Source organism: Cyprinus carpio, chromosome B5 (genome assembly GCF_018340385.1).
Source record: "Cyprinus carpio isolate SPL01 chromosome B5, ASM1834038v1, whole genome shotgun sequence".
NCBI lineage: Eukaryota > Metazoa > Chordata > Actinopteri > Cypriniformes > Cyprinidae > Cyprinus > Cyprinus carpio.
This window is the reverse complement of record NC_056601.1, coordinates 11446664-11467267: the sequence shown is the minus strand read 5'-3', so window position 1 is coordinate 11467267 and position 20604 is coordinate 11446664. Positions and strand designations below refer to the sequence as shown.

The following is a 20604-nucleotide window of genomic DNA, read 5'->3' as shown; positions in this document are numbered from 1 at the left end:
GAGCTTTCTGTGGAGCTATGTGCACATAGATCCCATGTGGGCCTGGTCATCGGTAACAAACTCTTGCGGCTTGGACAACACACACAGATTTGTACGCATACATCACAAATATTTATCCCAAACTTAAGACGGAAAACATGTAAGCAACCGATCACAGAGGCCTCCACATATTTCTCAAGGATTACACGTCTCAGCGTGTGTGTTGTGCTGTGTTGAATGCAAACTATGACAGCTTCAAACAAAAGGCTTGGCTCATCAAGCACACAGAGGAATGAATGTCTTTCTCGCTCCTATTTTTGTTTCTCCTCAATCCTCTCATTATTTCTTTTCTCTGATACTTTTTCCTCCATATTCATCCTTCTCATTCTCATGTTTGTGGGGTGAGTCACAAGAGCTGGCTTTAAACTAGAGAAAATTAACCTTTGTGTAACACTGAAATCTCAGTATACATATACACAGATGAGGTCTCGTAATGAATTCATGAGTAATACATGAAATCATGAGTAATGGATGTAATCCAATAGTACCAACAGACGTGGTAACAATACTGTACAGAGCAAGTAGCTTTGATTATACTCCAGTGAGTATAGAACAATCCAACTTTCTATACAATGTTATTTTATTACAATAAATTGCATGGCCATTTAGACCCTGAAGTTCTATACAGGTCTCATTTTAAACACATTTTATTTTCTTTAGAGATTTGACAGCAGGCTTACAGTGTATGACTGAATGCAGAGCACCAGCCCAAATCAAAAAAGTAAGGACACAAATGCTTTGCTCAGTATCTAATGCTGGTAAAAATAGCTCACACAAGAAGGAACAAAGTATCAAAAAAAGAAAGGTAGAAGGAAAGATGATAGAGAGAAAGAATATGGATGGATGGATGGATGGATGGATAAAAGTGGATGTGAATAAATCATTCTTTTTAGTCACATCTTTTCAATCTACTTCACAGAACAGGTCTGAATGATTCAGATTCTAGAATTGGATCGACACAATTCTGTAGCTCAATGTTCCAGTCACAGTAAAAGCTTATAAGCTCTTATATAACCCATATAGTACATAATGACTCACATTTCAGGCTGTTTCTCAAACTAAATTATTGTATGGGACACGATCATAGAGCAACCAGGACAGTCCCCAGAATTTCTTCTTTTGTGTTCCACTGAAGAAAAACAGTTAAATATGAAATTAGAACAACAAACCACTGACCAACAACAAAATTATCATCTCTGATCGCCCTATTCCTTTAAAGAGAGACAAAGACTGATAAATAAAAAGATCCACTTTTTATTTATGAATGTATAATTTTGGAGATGTCATTTAGTTCTCTGAGACTCTTTTTAAACACGCCAGATGATTTCTGCTCCAAACACCCACCCACCAACTCACACGCACGTTTGGCTATCATGATCACCCGTACATTTACACCATCATCAGTCTGGCTTTTCAGAACAAACATTAAATTAACATGTGATCTAGTGCCTTTCAAGAGAAATGTGTGCATACGATCACGCACATACGCGCGCACACATGTGCCTGGAACGTGTTCAACATCTTGTTCAATGCTGGAGCCGCTGCTCCACCTTTTCAATAGATTTTGTGTTGTTAATGCCAGACTTTAATAGCTTCATTAAAACACCTTAAAAAAAGTGAGACCGTGGGATAATACTTTAAAGTTTCATATTATATATTTCTTCAAGACATCCAACTTAAAAGAGAAGTGCCAAAAGGCATCACTTCACCAACCAATTGCAGAGACAGGAAATACCCCCCAAAAAATAACAGGCACTTCCTCGTTCGTCCTCCAATTAGAGAGTTGCTGTCCTAAACCCCTGACCTGAATGGGTAGATGATCCCATTGCAGGCTTGTCAGGTGGTCAGAAAGAGCTTTGCTGATCAAGTGTAAGTATTTTACGTGCGAGCACAGCGAGTGTATGGTGTCGAGGCTGGGCCGCACCTGTCTGCAATTTGGCACATACTCTTCTCCACCTGCTCTCTTGATTTATTCTCTCTCTCGCTGACTTTGTTCCCCCCTCCTTTGCTTTGCCTGGTGTAAAGGGCTCTGTGTTGTGGCTTTTAAACAATTCCAATTTGGGACAAACCACAAACCACATGAAACAGAGAGAGCAAGAGATAGAGAGGCTAGTGAAAGAGAGAAAGAGAAAGAGAGAGACATCTGCTCAACAGCTTGACGAGTACACAAATGAACATACATGAACAATATGAGGAGAGATAGACAGTGTTTTGTGTGCATGCATGAATGCGTTTATAAAAATCATTGATAGTTTTTTTTTTTTTTTAACCATTGATAACTCATGATGTCATGATTCCTCTAAAAACGCTTCTACACATTTAAACATAAACCTAAAATCACCAGTAGGTGGCGGCAAATCACTGAATTAGTGAGTCATTGAGTCATTCATTCAACAGATTCAGTAAGAAACACCTGCCTTGTCCAAATACCCACATTGCTGTGCACGCGACAGGAAGTAAATGCGGAAGACTGTCCCAGGTCTTAAAAATGCCAAAGCACCGTGCTTAAAGCACACTGAATCCACACTCCAATAATGCTATGCGATGCTATAAACTGAGACTTTTTGCCAAGATCTCGTAAGAGGTCATGGAAACCTTTCCAATGTAAGTTAAATATTAATATAATAATTAGATATTACATATAATTTGGTAGAAAAACAAACTTTTGCATGCTTTAGTGGTGCAAAGATGAGTAGTGGTGATATTTATTTTGCACAACATTTGCAACTGTTGTTTATCACTTAATTAGAAGCACCACAAAATTAAATTGTGTCATGTTATAGTGACTACTGAACAGACATTTAGAAGTTAATTTTAAAATGAAAAGTATTTAAAATAAAAATAAAGCTATGTAGACACTTGCATTTTTACAACACTCTATAAGTGTGTCCCATCAGGTAATGAAAAGTATGACACACTTTTCTGGTCTTCATCCTCACTTGAACACCTGGGCAAAATACAAGAAAACTCATTAATAAGTAGTCAAGTGCAAAGACCGCAAGTGTGGGTATTTGGACAAGGCAACCGTCGTGTGTTGCTCAGAGACTGTTGTGTCTTGTTTAAAACTATTTGGAAAGCATGAACACTAGATGTACTCGGCCAGTAGTCTAACCTACGTCTCATAGTGTATGCGTGCACTCTCTGGGTGTGTTTTGTTTGTTTTTGTGATATACTCGATAATGTCAAATCGCATAACATTTAAACAACAATTACGGTAATATTGTAGATGATATATATCGTACAGCCCTAGGCCCTACATATTTATACACCAGAGAAATGCCCTTTTTTATTCAAATTCATGTTAATTTCCAGAGTCTTGCTAGATATGTGACAGAGGGCATCGGTCTAATCAGAAAAACATGAACAATCATCTAAGCCGTCATAAATCTATGATATAATCTTAAAGGGCACGCCATCTGTATTCAGATTCATATCATTACTGTCAGCCTCACTCAAATGTCACCATATGTAAAACAGCCTATTGTTCAACAGAACAGATTCATGAACATGTAAGTGAGGCCCCTTGCAAAGTACACAGTGTTTTTATAGCAAGAGGTCAACCATTTAATTTCCTGTCAAAATTACCATCTCAGAAGGTGGTCCAAATATACAGTATGAATGGATAGTTGACTGAGGCCTTAAGTAAAGTGTATTGGTTGACACACACACACACACACACACACACACACACACACACACACACACACACACACACACACACACACACACACACACACACACACACACACACACACACACACATATATTCTTTTTTTTTTGTTTGCAGATGCCAATGTTTTAGAGAGCAGGTTGAGAGCACTACTACTATTATCACTACTAATAGTTACTAAATAGTTAGTTACTAAAATATTTGGATATAAATCACTTGAAAATCAAATTTAAATCAGTTTTTTTTTAATTAAAAAATAATTTTGTAAAAAAAAAAAATCTTTAAAATAAACAATGTATACAGCAACTTCTTGATTCTGTAATTCCATTATGGCAGTAACCAACAGTGCACTCAATATTCTTTTCAGTCTGTATGCACTGGGGATCAAAGATCCTCAAATAAAGACCAAGCAACACTCATTTTACATTCAGTAGTACAGAATGAACAACATAACTATAGCATAGCAGTAAGCTGGATATAGCCAAGAATAGTTTTAAGTTGTTTGTTCATGGGTGCATTTAAAGACCGTTCACATCAATACACAAGGCTTGAATAATACACAATTTCACACGGACTAACCTTCGGGCACAGAGTACACACATTTTTATACAGGATACAATGCACACTTTAGAAGATCTAACAGTTCCCCAGTGTTCAAGAGATTTGTAGAATTAACTGTTTGTTTTAATGATATGTGTATTTTTGAAATGCAGACATTATATTGTTAAACATATTATAGTATTTACCATTGTATTATTAGACAGAGAACAGGAGCTCTGGTGCATCTGCTCTCAGGTTCTGTTTGATTCTGAACGGAATTATGACTTCATAGTCTCGGATTCAAAAACTGTAAAGAAGAGAACAAAACTCTGAGCAAGAAATTAGGAGTGTGCAAGAGCATAGAAATAAAAGAATCTATCTATGATTGTGAATGGCACCTTCATCGCTCTTATTCCAGCCTCATCTGTATCAGTCTCTTTGCAAACACACCCTATACAGATGTGCACGTCCACACATACAGATTAGAGCAGGTTTAGATTATGAGCATGTTATCACATATGGATTACATTATTGAGAACAACGTTTCATACGATTCTCAAAGGACCATCAAGAATATGCTGGTAATGACTCCAAAAACAACACAAGCCTCTGCTCTCATCTCAAACCACAGGGAGGTTCACATATCACAGACACCGAGATAGATTGTCCTGTTTAGTCAAGCTTTCACTCATCTTCCCTTCTTTTTTCCCTGCCTCACCACATGGACTACCTCACCAAATGGTTTCGTCAAAGGCAACAAATGATCAAATACACGCACACAGCTGTGCTAAAATTAATTTAACATACAACATCTAAACTGCTTTTATTCAGAGGAGTCCTTTCAACGGAATGATAACAGGAGGCCTTGTCAAAATATACACACACTCACGCATGACCTTTCAACCTCCATGCTTAATGACAGATCATTGCCTGGTCACAGACAATGATGTTTGTCTGGAACTCTCTCAGTCGGTGAACCCCAGGGTGAACCAAACTCATTTAGAAACAGAGGGAATTACATTCCCGTGTAAAGAAACACACACACCCACACAGACATCAACAAGGACGGAAACCACCAGGAAGCACAAACTGCTGCGAAAAGTTTAAATCACCACAACAGAGACAAAATACAATATTAACAGATACAGATGCATACACACACCACAACAGAAAGACAGAGCATTCCTCACAAATGCCAAGCAGGACCAGAATAATAGGGGTTATTATACATACAACGTCAAACACACACACACACACACACACACACACACACACACACACACACACACACACACACACACACACACACACACACACACACACACACACACACACAGGCTTTTACAGACAGACTGACATGCACACACAAACAAACACAAATACACACACACACTGGGTTACTTGGGGACAGCCATACTAAAAATGGGGCAGTGTTTAGACTCCAGTCACAACCAATATAAGCTCACATTAATCACAAAGAAAAAAAAAAATTCAAAAGCTTTATTTATTGAAAGAAGAGGCCGTTGAGCTGTTTCTAGTTGTTTTAGAGGTGGCAGGGCTTGTGTGAAGGGTCAGAGGTCATGGGTCATTTAGGATCTGCCCAAAAACACTCAACTGAGAAGCTCATTTAGGGTGATATCAATAAACGCATTTGAAAAGATTAATACATACACACACACAAATAAGTTATGGTGTTGTATTTTATTTATTGTATATAAATCTGTGGTAAATATATATATACATATCAAATTGATTTTTTTTCACCACAGATTTATATACAATAAATAAAAACTAGTCTTTAACTATATTTTGTATAATTAATTTAGACAGTGTATAACTACAAAATACGATGTGTAATGCTGTGTGGGCATCTAAATGAGGGCCGTGCTTCAATGAATCTGATTTTTATCTGGTTTATTAAAATTTAATCATCCAAATGAACTTATTAACTAAAATAATTTAGATTTTTCAATCTATACTAAAAAAAATTATACTGCTATGAAAAGGGTTGAGCTACTATCACACCACAGAAAAATTAAGTTACATTGCTTTATATTCATCTAGATGGTAAAAAATATTAATTTGCCTGCATGATCTGACTTATTTTCTGAATTATCTGAATTATTTTCATTGCTGTGACCTACTGTAGTCAGGAAGATTCAGTCATCAATCTATCCATCCATCCATCCATTTATCCAATCATCATGCCGCTCTAAAGTGAAATTTTAAAGCTTTGGTTCCCAAACTTACACATCTGTGTGTTGGATGTTGTCTGAGACTCCTTAAATACATCCAGCTGTTTAAAGTAAAGCCATTAAAGTCATGCAAACATTCTGTTTCTTCAGAGCACAGCTCTCTAACACCTGTTTGGCTGAGGTGAACCCACTCTTAGATCCCTCATTAGCACACACACACACACACACACACACACACACACACTTTTGTAATCAGTCAGACAGAGCAGCGCTCTGGGATATATGGCTAACGCTATATCAGATCTAAGATGCTGATCAACAAGCACATTCCTTACTGCTAACTCCTCAATGCTAACTCAAAGGACAAAGGACCCAGGCTAACACACTGAGCGCATGTGAGAAACTTTTGTGTGTATTAGTTACAGCAGTAAATAGTTGAATGGAGAGTAATTAGAGTGTGGCTGACTCTATCCATTAATGTAATATCCTGTCGAGGAGGAATCCCATACCTACAAAGCTTAATAAGGAATAGTGTGTGTGTGCATTAGAGAGCTCACACTGCGATCTGGCCACATGCCATAATGCCTGAGAGAGAAAGAACGAGGTTGCTGGGGAAAGTATTCCCTTCGTTTTCCCATACTCTCTCTCTCACACACACAAACTCTAACAAAGGAAAGGTTTGATCTACACTGTAAAAGAAAAGCTGGTCTGATCTTCTGTAACAGGAATGACCTTCACTGAAACATAAGCTGGATGTGCTATAATGAGACACCAGTAGCATTTTCACAGCTGAGTTTTTGATGTATGGACATACATAGGGCCATTAAAGTTATGACCAATAAATGGCCGAAAGTACATTTTATACTATTTTGTATAAAGAGTTGAAATATAAAACACTAAGTTTATCTCTCTCTCTGTCACTTAACCGCATTATGCATTACTATCAACAGCTCAAGCCTCCGTTACTAAATCTAAAATGTTTTGGAATTAGCAACGGAGGCGTTCGATGAGATGCGTAAAAAATGAATCCTACTCACAAGCGTTTTAAGGACAAACAGCGGAGTCCAGGACAACTAGATGTGTCCCAGAGACATCCCCAGCGAAGACCTCATCATCTACATCAGGGGTCCGCAAACTTTTCCATTCCAAGACCCACCTAGACAAGCATAATCTATTTCATGACCCACCAAAATATTTTAGATAAAAAAAACAACTGACATTACTGTATGCTTAATCTTAATTAAAAGTTTAATATGGCAGAAATTAAGTATTTAAGAAAAAGTATAACCATTTTATTTTATAGTACAACTGTAAAATTTCACTACTAATATTTAAGTTTTAATTTCTTCATTTACAGACGTTAATGAGTCTATGAAACATGTCCATAAAAACTCGAAACACACTCACTCCGGTGCGGCTATGAACTGTAATCCACTGCGAGTGTTGAAAAAATCACAACATTCATCACAAAAAAAAAATCATCATCACTCCTTTTTAGAAGAGAATAGAGCAAAACACAAAAAACCTTTTTTTTTTTTTTAGCAAAACATAAGAAGCGAAGCAGAACTATCTAAAACAGTTTGGAGATTAAAATAATTTTGAAACAATTGTAAAAACAATAAACAAATGTTTCTCATTTTATATAAACACTAAAAACCGAGATAACAAATTTGCTTCAGTCAGAAATTTACTTTTGAAATGGTTAAATAAATGATCAACATATCTTCAAAAGATTTTTGAACTTTGGCATATTTTTTCTATATATAGAGATGATATGGCAAGGAAATAACAGGAAATTTTGTCAATTTTGTTATGCTAGCGTGTGGAAATGTTTAAATCTTGTAGTGTTACAATTAACCCGCGTTTGTGCCTCACTCACTCCGTACATGTGAAATGCTTTTACAGAATGTTTCCCTATTAGTGGGAAGCCAAATGCATATGAAGGAACAAAAACAGCGTCACATTCAAACAGACGATAGAAATGAAGGAACATATAACTGCAACAGTTTTCATAACATTTGAATTTTCTGGTCTATGCAATTTCATGCATAATACAGCGCACTGAAGTGAGCGAGTTTCTTCTCATTAATAATGTGGACAGATCAAGCCTTTTAATAATGGCATCGCTATGAGACCTTCACTGTTCAAAAATCGCACTAAGAATATCGCAATTCACAATTAATGTTGGTATATAGCACAACTCTAGACTGAACTGTGTGTGTGTGTGTGTCATTGAAACGCAAATTTAGCTGCAGCCAAGTGACTTTGTGCGACCCACCTTGTAGCTCTCTGATACCCACAGTTTGAAAACCCCTGATCTAGATGGCCCTCGGCACAAGCCCATGGGAATCAGATGAGTCCTCTGCACAATCTGACTCTGCTGCAGCCAGGAATTAAAATTCTGGTTTTGTCTGGCCAGAGAAGAACTGAGCCCCCCTTAGCCTGGTGTCTCCCTAAGCTTCTTCTCCATTTCTTTCACCGATGGAGTTTTAGTTCCTTGCTGCTGTCGCCTCTGGCTTGCTAAGTTGGGGACACTTAATTTCCAGCTATATCGTCAACTAGATTGCACAGATACTATTTGAACTGAACTGAGCTGGATGATGACATCACTGAATCAATGATGAACTGACTTTAACTGAAATTGAGTGTTTACTGTTGTCCTTTTGTATAATTACACACTATTGTTTCTATGTAATACTGTAAAGCTGCTTTGACACAATCTGTATTGTTTAAAGCACTATATAAATAAAGGTGACAACTTGACATGTGACGTCTCATCTTTAAATGTGTGAGTGAACTGGAGGCGGGGAGTAGTAACTATAAATGTAACACTTACACAAGTACATATTTACATGTTACTGTACACTACAAATTATTGCTTTGTATATAAAACAATACTGTTAGTAGCCCATAAATTGTACTTTAATCTCTATGGCATATTTCCGATCAAGTCAAATGACCTCACCTTTATCTCAATAGTATATGCAGTACAGACTGTTTCAAAGGTATTACATAATAATAATAATAATATTGCAGTAAAATAATATATTGCCTAAATAATATATAATATATAAACAATATTTCAGTAATTCTATTCTGCTGTAAAACAGCTCTAAAAAACAAAAGTACAAATAGCCCAATTTTTTGGCAGAGGCTATTTATATTAACTCCGCCCAACAATGCCTGGTTGTGATAAACAGCACTACAACGATGCCTGTTTATTGATAGTATCTGTGGCATAGTGAGTAAGAACTGAAGCAATTGCTTTTGACACGATCGACCTGACACGTATCCACCTTTTGCCAAACTTGTTCTTCTCCTTTTTCATCACATATCAAATCAGAAAGGCATTTATTTTCAATAAAACAAAAGGAATATTTTAAAAGTGGAAATAAAATGGCCATCAAACTACTATTTACACTTAGCCTATTGCTGAAAAAAAAATACTGCTAGTGTTAAAAGAATTTTTTAAACAGAAATAATTTGCACTAGTGTAACTAGAATGTATTGCTTTTTCCACTTAGTGTACCTGCCAAAAAGAAAATAATATCATTGTTCAGTTAAAGACAGCTTAGTGTTGACTTCAATATGTAAAGTTCATTAATTATGAAATGAGTTAAATTGGGCAATATATCATTGTTTACTAGTATGAATCCTTATTAACAAGCCTTTGTAAAAAATAATGGTTAGCACATATATTTATAAGGTAACAGCCTTGACAGCTGTGCTGAATTAATGTTCAGTGTTTGTCATGTGACAACACTGTAACGCATTACTCTGAACATTATGGGTTGGTTATTGTATACTGTTTCACACACTATTCTTAAAAAATAGTAGGCAATATGCAGCAGAGTGGTCATGTTGCACACACACTTTCTCTCACTCTGTGGCTTTATTGCATGTCATTTTTACTTTGACAGTCTAACCACGCTCACGCCTCCTTCCATCAATCAGAGTCGTTATGGTTACACGCCTTCTTTTGACATGCATCAGTGCAATACTGACAAACACACATACTGTATATGCACGCACATGCACACAGCAACACCTCCACACACTTAAGTGTGTGTTTGGATGATTCCAAAAAATCACGCCTAGCAGCAATATCACTTTTGCTTGGTGGGAACATCGATACCCAAAAAATAGTTCACAAGTTCAAGGGTCACAAGTTCAAGATGCAAGTGTATTTTTCACATGCCCTTGAAGATGCTTCTGGAGAAACAGGTGGATACTTTTACATTTTAAGATATCTGTTTATAACAAATTGTTCATGGGTTGAGGCAACTCTGAGTGCCTAAAAATCACATTATGGAATTATAAATATGAAAACTGTGAATGCAAGCATATACGCTATTATAAATAAATAAGATGACTGTGATAGACCAGTATGATATGAACATCTAATACTTGGCAATAGCACAGTAAGCAAACAGAATAATTAGCCCAGTGGTTTTCAGTCCTGGATTAGAGAGACATGCAAAATGTGCAGAGCTGTGGGTCCCCAGGAACAAGTTTGAAAACCACTGAATTAGCCTACTATAGCCCATTCCACTAACGTTTACTGTACCATTTGAGTGCACTAGGGATGAGATGTCTTTGCACCTCCATATTCACTTCAGAAAGGCCACAGCCATATGTTAGATTCATTCATTCACTGTAGGAATTTGTCTGTGTGTGTAATTCTACCTCCAGAATTTACCTCTAGTTATGTCTAATAAAACGCATCCATAAGCCAAGCGTTCTGGATCTAGCATTAATACACTGCCTGCGGGGTGAACATCAGGAAATGCTGCGATGAGCCTGGCCTTTTGCCAAAGGAATTAAACACGAGTCCAGGCCAAACCACAGCAAAGGCTAAATAAACAGCGACCTGTGCCGCCTGACAGTAAAAAGCACTTCTGATGAAGAGAGCTCGTAAAAAGGACAGATGTTGTTTAAACAGAACAAATGTACCCTGCAGGTGAACAAGTCACAGTTACGAGAAGCACGTCACTCCTGGGCTTTTGACGCACAATGTGAGTGGGGTGAGAGACAATGCTCACCTAAATCAATGACTGAAGCCTACAAACCAGGTAGGTTTCTGTCATGCCCAGGGGTTAAAAGATTAAGGATTCTCACAGGGAATTTAAAGTGCCCCGATTATGGATTTTTGAAAATTACCTTTCATGCAGTCTGTAACACAGCTCTAAGTGAAAGAAAGTTTTAAATCTAAAAAAGCACCATGTATAAAGTTACTGTCTTTCAAAAGAAAGAGTCGACTCCGAGTCATAAAAATGAGTCCTTTTTAAAACAAATCAGGATACAGGAACTATTCAAGCCGTAAATGCCTGACTGGGGAGAGAGGTGTTGTAATTATGTAAAATGTCAAAAATAATGTGTTTTTTGAATAACCTAGTATGAGAGCCTGTTCTAGTACACCCCCAAAACAAAATCAAGACTTTGTAAAAGAGCATAACAGGACCCCTTTAAGCTGTTTCAAGTTGACGTCAACATGAAACATTAGCATATTTATGCCCGCCAACTTATTGCCGCGCAGACCTGGGAAAACTTGAACCTCCCCTCCCTCAAACACTGTAGCGTAAAAGACACTGTGCTCTGCACTGTGAGGGTAAATCCGTTAGGGTATGTCGAAAAACTCTCCTCCAACTTCAAAATCATCCTACATCACTGCAGAAGCACCAACCCAGTGTTTACAAAGTGAACATGCAAGGAGGGTCAAATACCCTTTACAAAAAAATTAATAAATAAATAAAATAAAGGTAAAACAAAGATGTAGGATGATTTTGAAGTTGGAGGAGAAAAGTGTTGGGAGTTTTTAGAGATACCCTGTCTTGAACCGTTGTACACAGACAGAGTATGCAAGGGCCTCGCAGAGCTAGACAAGATGAGCATTTGTGGTTAAAAAGTGTATAAATATACATTTTTTTAAGAAAATGACCCATCATTTTGCAAGCTAAGACCCTTTTTCCTCGGCTGGGATCATGTAGAGCCCTTTGAAGCTGCATTGAAACTGCATTTTTAGCCTTCAATCCACTGAGCACCACTGAAGTCCACTATATGGAGAAAAATACTGGAATGTTTTCCTCAAAAACCTTAAATTCTTTGCGAATGAAGAAAGAGAGACATGAACATCTTTGATGACATGGGTTCATTTACTAGACCCATAGTAAATTCTCAGGAAATTTTTATTCTGAAAGTAGAGTAATTCTTTTAAAAACTGTTGCTGTCATACTCTGCACTGTAGCATGCAACATTGGTATTTAGTTGTGTGTGTTGTGTTTGCGTCGCGCAGCTTGTAGGTCTCCGTCTAACCAGCTAACACCAATATATGTTCTCTCGCAATTGTCTAGAAATGTGTCAGTGAATAGTGAATGTTTGTCGTTGTTATTACTTGGAGTTCTGACAAAGAATAGAGCAATATGTTGGTGTACAAACTGCAATGCTTTATCAATATGTTTCTGCATTGGGCTAATGCATAAACCATGGCTGGGTGTTTACCAAGTAATGGTGATGGGCATTCCGTTATTGACATGCGCTGCACGCAGTAGACAAATCACAATAGACTGGGTCCTCAGTCCCAATCACCGCAGTTTAGTGTCACGCAAAAGAGGAGTTTGGAAAAATTAATCGTTGAGCGAACTGTTTTGGAGTCATTGAGCAAAAAAGGAAAAAATAAATGCATATTATAAGACAATGAACATGTTTTTTGCCCTTGCATGCATGTCAACCTGTTGTTGGGGACTCCCAAACCCAAATTATGAACCTTTCATAACCCATAATAGGGGCACTTTAATGGTTGCAGGATCAAACCCCTGCAAAGGGCAATTCATGTGCCCTTTAGCAAAATTGGGATCTATATGTGGAAAAGAGAATTAAATCCTACTATAAATTACAGTACATAATATATAATATAATATAAATATAAATATAATATATATACCTAAATGTGCATATTAATAATAATTATATAAATATTAATATAATATTAGTAACAGGTGTATACAACTACTGATTACAATAACAATAGTGTAATTTAACAAACAATTTCTGTAATTTCTACTTAATTATATGAATTTTCAAAGTTTCAGCCTGATTTTCTTCATAAGTAATGTAAAAAAGTGATATGACATAATCGCAGCAGGCTGCACCACTCAGAAAAAATAAAAGTTGAATTGCTGCTTTAAAGTTTTATTTTAGTGGAGTGATTTTTTTTGTGTGTTGTATCATTTTGCATCGCTCACTCTTTGATCATTCTGTCTCACACAATTATTACTTGTTTCTCTAGCCTGGTCCTAAAGACTTTTTGGATGTTTACACCTGATTTATACCATCAGCTCTAGTACGTTACAAGACCTGAGCTGGGTGTTTCAAATAAGGGACACCTCCAAAATGAGCAGTACTTGAGTACTTCAGGTCAAGGAATGAGAAGCAGTGATCTAAAGGAAGTGGACTCTAACAATAGTTCTCCAACTAAACACCAGGGGCGGACTTACCCATTAGGCAAAGGTAGGCGACTGCCTTGGGCCCCCAAAAGCCAAGGGCCCCCTAATGCTTTTCATATAGGAGGTGCGCATTAAGCGCGGACACGCGAACGGTTGCTGTTTACGGTGTTTATGCACGACAATCGTCTGCGCGTCCGAGTTGAACGTGCTTCTTGTGTATCCAGCTTGTCGCAAAATAAAATTGTATGCATCTAAAGCTGACTGCCGCACGAGCGCGAGGTCCCTCTTTCCCAGCGCGCGCGCACACTTCTCTCTCTGCGTTCAGCGCGCGGCTGAAAGGAGCTGCGCTTTCAGTTAAAACACTGACATGTTGCTTCTCTAATTTTACATATAAGTATAGCTGAAATCACAGCACAGCTATTGTCTTCAAGCTATTCTGTAGCCTATTTGATTTTTATCAGACGACGGCACGATTAAAAAACAGGATTTTTTGTGCAGATTAACTTCTCGGAAGGGAGAGCTGGTTAGTCTTAATGGGTCGCGTTTCAGTCACTATTTCATATTCATCTGGTTGTCTGACAACAAACAGTCAAATGTATCAATGAAAACAGTTTTGAGAATTTTGCTGCATCAAAATACAGTATGTGGCACAGAGAGGCAAACAAATGTAATAATAAATAATAAATTTACATTTTGCATGTTCAGAAGTGAGCTGCCCTGTCGTGCGAAAATGCAAACAGGTTTGTGTAAAGTGCTCAGTGCAAAGAAAGAGAAGTAATAGGAAGCTAGTATTTCTGTTTTTTTTTTTTTCATGTGTCTAATAGACATGAAAAGAGTTCCTTGAAAAACATCTATGACCTATGAAACATGCCTACTCTTCATGCTCTGTTAACTATGGTTTCACTAATAAACATTTATTGCATAAAGGATCATTATTTGTCCATGCCCATGTTGATTAGATTAAAAACTTGAAGGCCCGTTTCACAAACAGGGCTTAGCTTAAGCCAGGATTTAAGATATTTAAGCAAATTTTACAAAAATGCCTTAAAAGAAAGTGTTACAGGTGTGCATCTTGACACAGAACAATACGTTTTAACATATGTCATGAGCAAGATATTTTCAGCTGAGACAGCTCAAACATGCATTTTAGTCTGGGACTAGCTTAAGCCTTGTCTGTGAAACCATGGGGAAAATATTCATTTAAGGTACATTTAGAACAGATAAAAATGTGCGATTAACTCATGACAATCATGCCATTTAATCGTGATTATATATTTTAATTAATTGACAGCAAGTTAAAATGACTAAAATAAAATGTAGGCCACGGCTGGTACTCAATTTTCATTTGATTGATGAAAAGCTTACGCTGGTAACTCACATTTTCATTTTACCTGATAAAGTACCATTTATGAGTTGAGCTGTTTTGTTTAGAGCTGTTACCAGGGAAACCACTATATTTCTGTCTCCAAAAGCACCTCCTACTGGCAGAGAATGAATGTGCATTTTCAATAATCCAGTCTGCAGTTTTTGTTCAGACCAATGCGAATATTCACCCCACATAAATCTGTTTTAAATAATATAATAATTTATACTTCTGACTCATCCCAGAAATATAAAGTTTCAGTTGTGAGGTTTATCATTTTATAATTTATTTTGTTTTATGTTAAAACTAAAAAAAAACCGTAAATCAATTTCTATTTCGTGGTCTACAACATGAAATAATAAAAGTATCTGCTAAATAAATAAATTTAAATTAAAGAATCCCATTAGAACATGTACATAAAAAATGTAGAAACATTGGACACAACAATGTGGCACCATTGTGCAGCAGCAAGCATCACGACAAAAAAAGGACCTCGAGGGTTGATCTAGGTAAATGTGTGCAAATGTATAGGGCCCCATTCCTGTATTTGCCTGGGGCCCCCAATTCACTAAATCCGCCCCTGCTAAACACACACACGCACACACACACACACACAATCAATCGTATGGGAGACATGACAATAAGAAATTATCTTCTCAATAACAGATGCTGAAGCCAAGTGAGCAAGAGGTTTCTGCTCTTTGTATAGAACAACAGATAACTCAGTTTACCTGGTCGTCTATTGTTGGGTGGTCGGTGTCCGGTAACCGGAGCACTGGTGCTGTGGTTTCATAGTGCGGCACCGACCCCATTGATGACACCTCATCTTTGTTCTTCTGGGATATTTCTCGTTTGAGCTCCGAGCGCAGGTCCAGGTAGCAGAAGAGCGTGACGAGGTGCAGAGAGAGCGAGAGAATGAATAAACTCAGGAAGATTTTGCAGTTGTTGCATTGGCTTTGGCACTCACACGCCGCCTGCGTGCGCTTGCGCTCCTCCGACTTCGCCGGCTCGCGCTTCGGTACCATGGCTGCGTGCAGGTCAGTCAGCATTGCTTCTGCATACCGAACTTCCTCGTCCTCTCTTTGGCTTGGGCTGGTCGCGGTGAGCAAGCGCTTCTCTGCGGGCTCATCTGGCTTCCTGACCTCGGACTGCGAGGATTCAGGCTGATAACCTACTACGGCCAGCTCCAGAGACCGACCCCTAGCAGCTGATTGGCTGCCGGCGTGACGTCACCTCATTGAAAATCCTCCCGCGGAAAAGCGCGCAGCCACTATGACATTCATCAAGAAGCAAACAAATATAAATCACTGTAGCGCTAACAATAGCGTCAGAGGTTCACTGCCGATTACACAATATTTCCCATTTCGTAACCCCTGAAAGGAACCGCCTGTAAAAAAAAAAAAAAAGAAAAAGAAAAAAGTTAGCTGGTGAAGTCAAGAGAGTTTCCTACTTAATTTTGTTGTGTCTCCACATAAGGGTTTTTTCAAACTTCACACACCTACTGCATACTTACATTTGAACTAACTGGTGTCATTAGGCTACATTATATAGGCTAATTCTTTAAAAAAATCATTTGTTAATATAAAAATATCTTGAAATTCCTGTCTGGGGATCCATAAGAGACCCACAAGCCAAGGAAACCCTGTACCTAAAAAAACCCAAAACTTTTTTTGTCAAACTTTCCCTAGCCACATGTTTGTACATTAGGCTTACTCAGTGTTTGCATGTGTGAGCGTCCAAGTGTGAAGTTCCACATCTTTAAAGTGTTAGAACAGAGGACTGGTAGTGTAATTGTGGCATGTGTTGAGAATCAGAGCAGACTGAGTGTTAAAAGCGGGACAGCACTGCCAATCAAATATAAACATCAAATGACACACATGCACAAAAACACACATGAACACACGCGTTTTTCAAACAACAAAATTATTCACATAGGCCTACGTGCTCTCCAGCTTACACACACCAAAGTCAAAGCACACACCAGCTCACGCACAAAGCACAACTCAAAAATACACAATTATTTATTACTATAACAAAACTCTTCTGCTGCATGTTGTGTGAGGCGAGAACGCGAGGTTTCTATGGAAAACACTAACTTTCTTTCTCTGGCAGTTTTTGCAGACCTGTCAAAAAAAAAAAAAAAAAAAATAAAATAATGAAAGGAGGGAAATTGATATAAACTGATTGAAAAAGGAGAATTAAAGGCAGGATGGACAACTTGTTTCTAGCTTTCGTTATTTTTTTACTAGCAGTAGGCTATCATAACCTAAGTCAGCATTACTGCATACTAGGTAAAGTATATAATACAGCTCAGTGTTTAATTTAGAAAAAGAAATCTAGCCCAAGAAGTTTTGGTGGATGCTATCTGATCCCTCTCTCCTTCTCTTCCTCTGTTCTCGCTCCACTCACAGCTGTGCTCTGTGTACTGCAGATCTTCTGTGACCTCATAAAGCTGAGCCTCTTTAATATGGCTTTATATTAAATCTGTGACGCTTTTATTCAGCTCCAGACTCTTTAATCTTAAATCACTTAAATATTCACAGCTACACTGCTGCTGAATCGATTCAGCTCCACACACACATGCACACGGTCTAGCTGTCTCACACTAATAAGGCGATGTCCTCTGACAATTCATGGAGGCTCTCTAAACGCAGACATTACTAAATGATGTAATAAAAGCATCATTACATTAGCTAAACCCACCCAGAAAGTCTTGAACACGCACGCAAACGCATTTACGCACACGCATAAACAAACAAGCCCACGCGAACGCGCAACAAAAACATTTGCCAAAAACACTCGAAGGCGCACACAAATGTACTAAACCAAAAAAGCAAAGCTGCGTCGAATATATAGGTAGGGGTCTGAGAACCCTTGGGCAGTTGAAATTAAATTATACAAATTAACTTAACAGAGAATCCAGCCCATGAGCCCAGAGAGGCAGGAATCAGAGTGCTAAGAGTTTAAGAAAACAGTAATCTCTCTCTCTCTCTCTCTCTCACACACACACACACACACACACACACACACAAACAAACCATTGTTTATTATGGTTTATGAGGACTCTCCATAGGCTATCGCCCTACAACTCTACACATAAACATACCCCTAACAAGAAACTATGAATTTTTAGATAAAAAAAAACTCATTCTGAATGATTTATTAGCCTTTTGAATGTCCTCATAAATCATTTTCTAGTTGTAATACCTATGTCATAACCCATGTTATTATACAAATTTGTGTCCTCATACACCACATAAACATGGACACACACACACACACACACACACACACACACACACACACACACACACACACACACACACACACACACACAGAGAGAGAGAGAGAGAGAGAAAGGGAGAGAGATGCAGACGGAACTGGAAACTGAATGTTCTAGGTTTTTCTGGAAAAATTATTGTCTAAATTCATTAGCTTATACAAAATTCAGCAAACAATAACAATATAAAAAATCCTAAAGTAAAATTGATTAAATTAGATAAATAGCTATTACTTTTAGTACAGTCAGGAAGTGATATTTACAGTATGAAGAAAATATACTTGTCAGAAGGCAGTGAAGTGGGTAAATGATATTGATAAATGTGCAAGATACAAGATAGCTGCATTTAAACCCAACACACTCACTATGAGAAAACACTGCCTCCTACTGGCTAAAATCGTATCATACAGGCCTATCAAAGATATGCACTGACTTAGGGTACATAATGCAACAGGAAAATAATATACAGTACATGGCTTGTTGGGTTGCTACAGTACTGTCTCAAAGTCCATACATAGATTGACAAATTGAAGTCTGTGCTCAAGCAGAACATCCGGGTGGTAGGAGTTTAGATCGTGGAGGAGATAATCTCAGGCCAAAAAGAGCACAGAAGCAGCAGCATGAGAACAGTTCCACTGACTCAGCTCAAAGATGCCAACACGCTCACAGAAACCTGATGAAACCACTGAGATGAGTGGCTAAACGTCTTCATCTAATGGATAAATAGGACAAGAAACACTCACAAAGCAACCAAATTATTTATAAAATAAATAATCTATTATGGTCTCTTTGTTATTTGTTGTTGTTCATTCATGGCCTTGAAACAAAATTTTACTAAAGTTCCAGAGAACGTGTTTAATCCTGTCAATCACAACACAATGTTGTTACCTGACTTCTATGACAAATTTCTGGGCATTTGTTCCATTTACTTCTACAATGTATTTATGACTGCCACACAGAGTGATGTTCTTTAGGTTGTACAGTTGTACTGATATTATAAATCCAGGATAGGCATTTCTGAATAAATCAGTGTTTCTGTATGAATCGGTTTAGTAAATGATTCAATGATACATTCCTAAAAAGTCACTTTGAACGAACCAGTTGAATGATTTTTTCAGTGACTAGCTCATAAGGACAAGTGGTGCTGATTATGCATTTTGCATACTGACCTAATGAAAAACTGTGCGAAAATTAATAGAATTCATAAAACAGTAGGCAACTTCCAGCTAGATGTGATTTCAGACAGCGTTTCTTTTCATTGCTGAATGAAGCAATGTTTTTGAATGAATTTTTTGAGTGAGAAAATGATTAAATGACATAAAGACTGTTAAATTGTTTGAATGAATGTTTCAGTTGCTCACCCATAAAGCCAGTCACTTGATTCGTTCCTGAATGCATCAGTGTTTTGAACGAATCGTTTAAATAATGCACAATGTCAGTCTGTCTGGAACATTTAAGCGCAGCTTATTTTTCTCCCACAACTGCTTCTGAGTCTGACAGCTAGAGCAGAATGAAATATATATCCACTAACTATGAAAGTGGATATCACTGACCATTATGTAAATGATGTGTGCCTGAAACCACCCTGTCTGAATGATGTAATAATTTTAAACTTGTTCATGTTGTTATTGGGGAGTTCGTAGAACTGTGACAGACCACATGGAGTAAATTCGTATCGTTTCCGAAGCTTTTCCCACAGTATTTTTTCAATTAGTGCACTGTGAGTTGTTTTGGAAGAAAAGCATCTGCTAAATGGTAACTACCAAAAGCCCCCTTAACAGCCCCCAAACATCAAGAACAACATAAAACCCATGAGTAAATGTGAGAGGCATTAATAGGTTTTGGCTACAGCAGTGTGTGAAAGCCTTTAGAAAGAGAAAGAGTTATGAAGGGAGCACAAAGCAGAAAATAACACATAGAAAATGCCAGCAGAAACCACCCTTAATTCAAATACAACCACTTTTCTCCTGTAGCCAGTGTAGACACATGGACAGGAGGACGCAAAGTGTCCAGAAACATAAACCCTATACATATATATATATATATATAGAAGAACCTTAAATATGAAAAATGTC

The 20604-nt window shown here is 37.6% G+C and overlaps 1 protein-coding gene across 4 annotated transcripts in view; it reads right to left on the bottom strand.

Moving 5' to 3' along the window:
* LOC109045625 (ectodysplasin-A-like) overlaps positions 1 to 16640 on the bottom strand; it is a 34983-nt gene extending 18343 nt beyond the window's left edge. For 2 of the 4 annotated variants that reach the window (XM_042724292.1, XM_042724294.1), the window contains exon 1: positions 15981 to 16640. In XM_042724292.1, the coding sequence (XP_042580226.1) occupies positions 15981 to 16298 (318 nt within the window). In that variant the 5' untranslated portion in view covers positions 16299 to 16640. The remainder of the gene's footprint in view (positions 1 to 15980) is intronic. The other 2 variants (XM_042724291.1, XM_042724293.1) reach the window with 1 other exon arrangement.
* Between the last annotated feature and the right edge of the window lie 3964 nt (positions 16641 to 20604).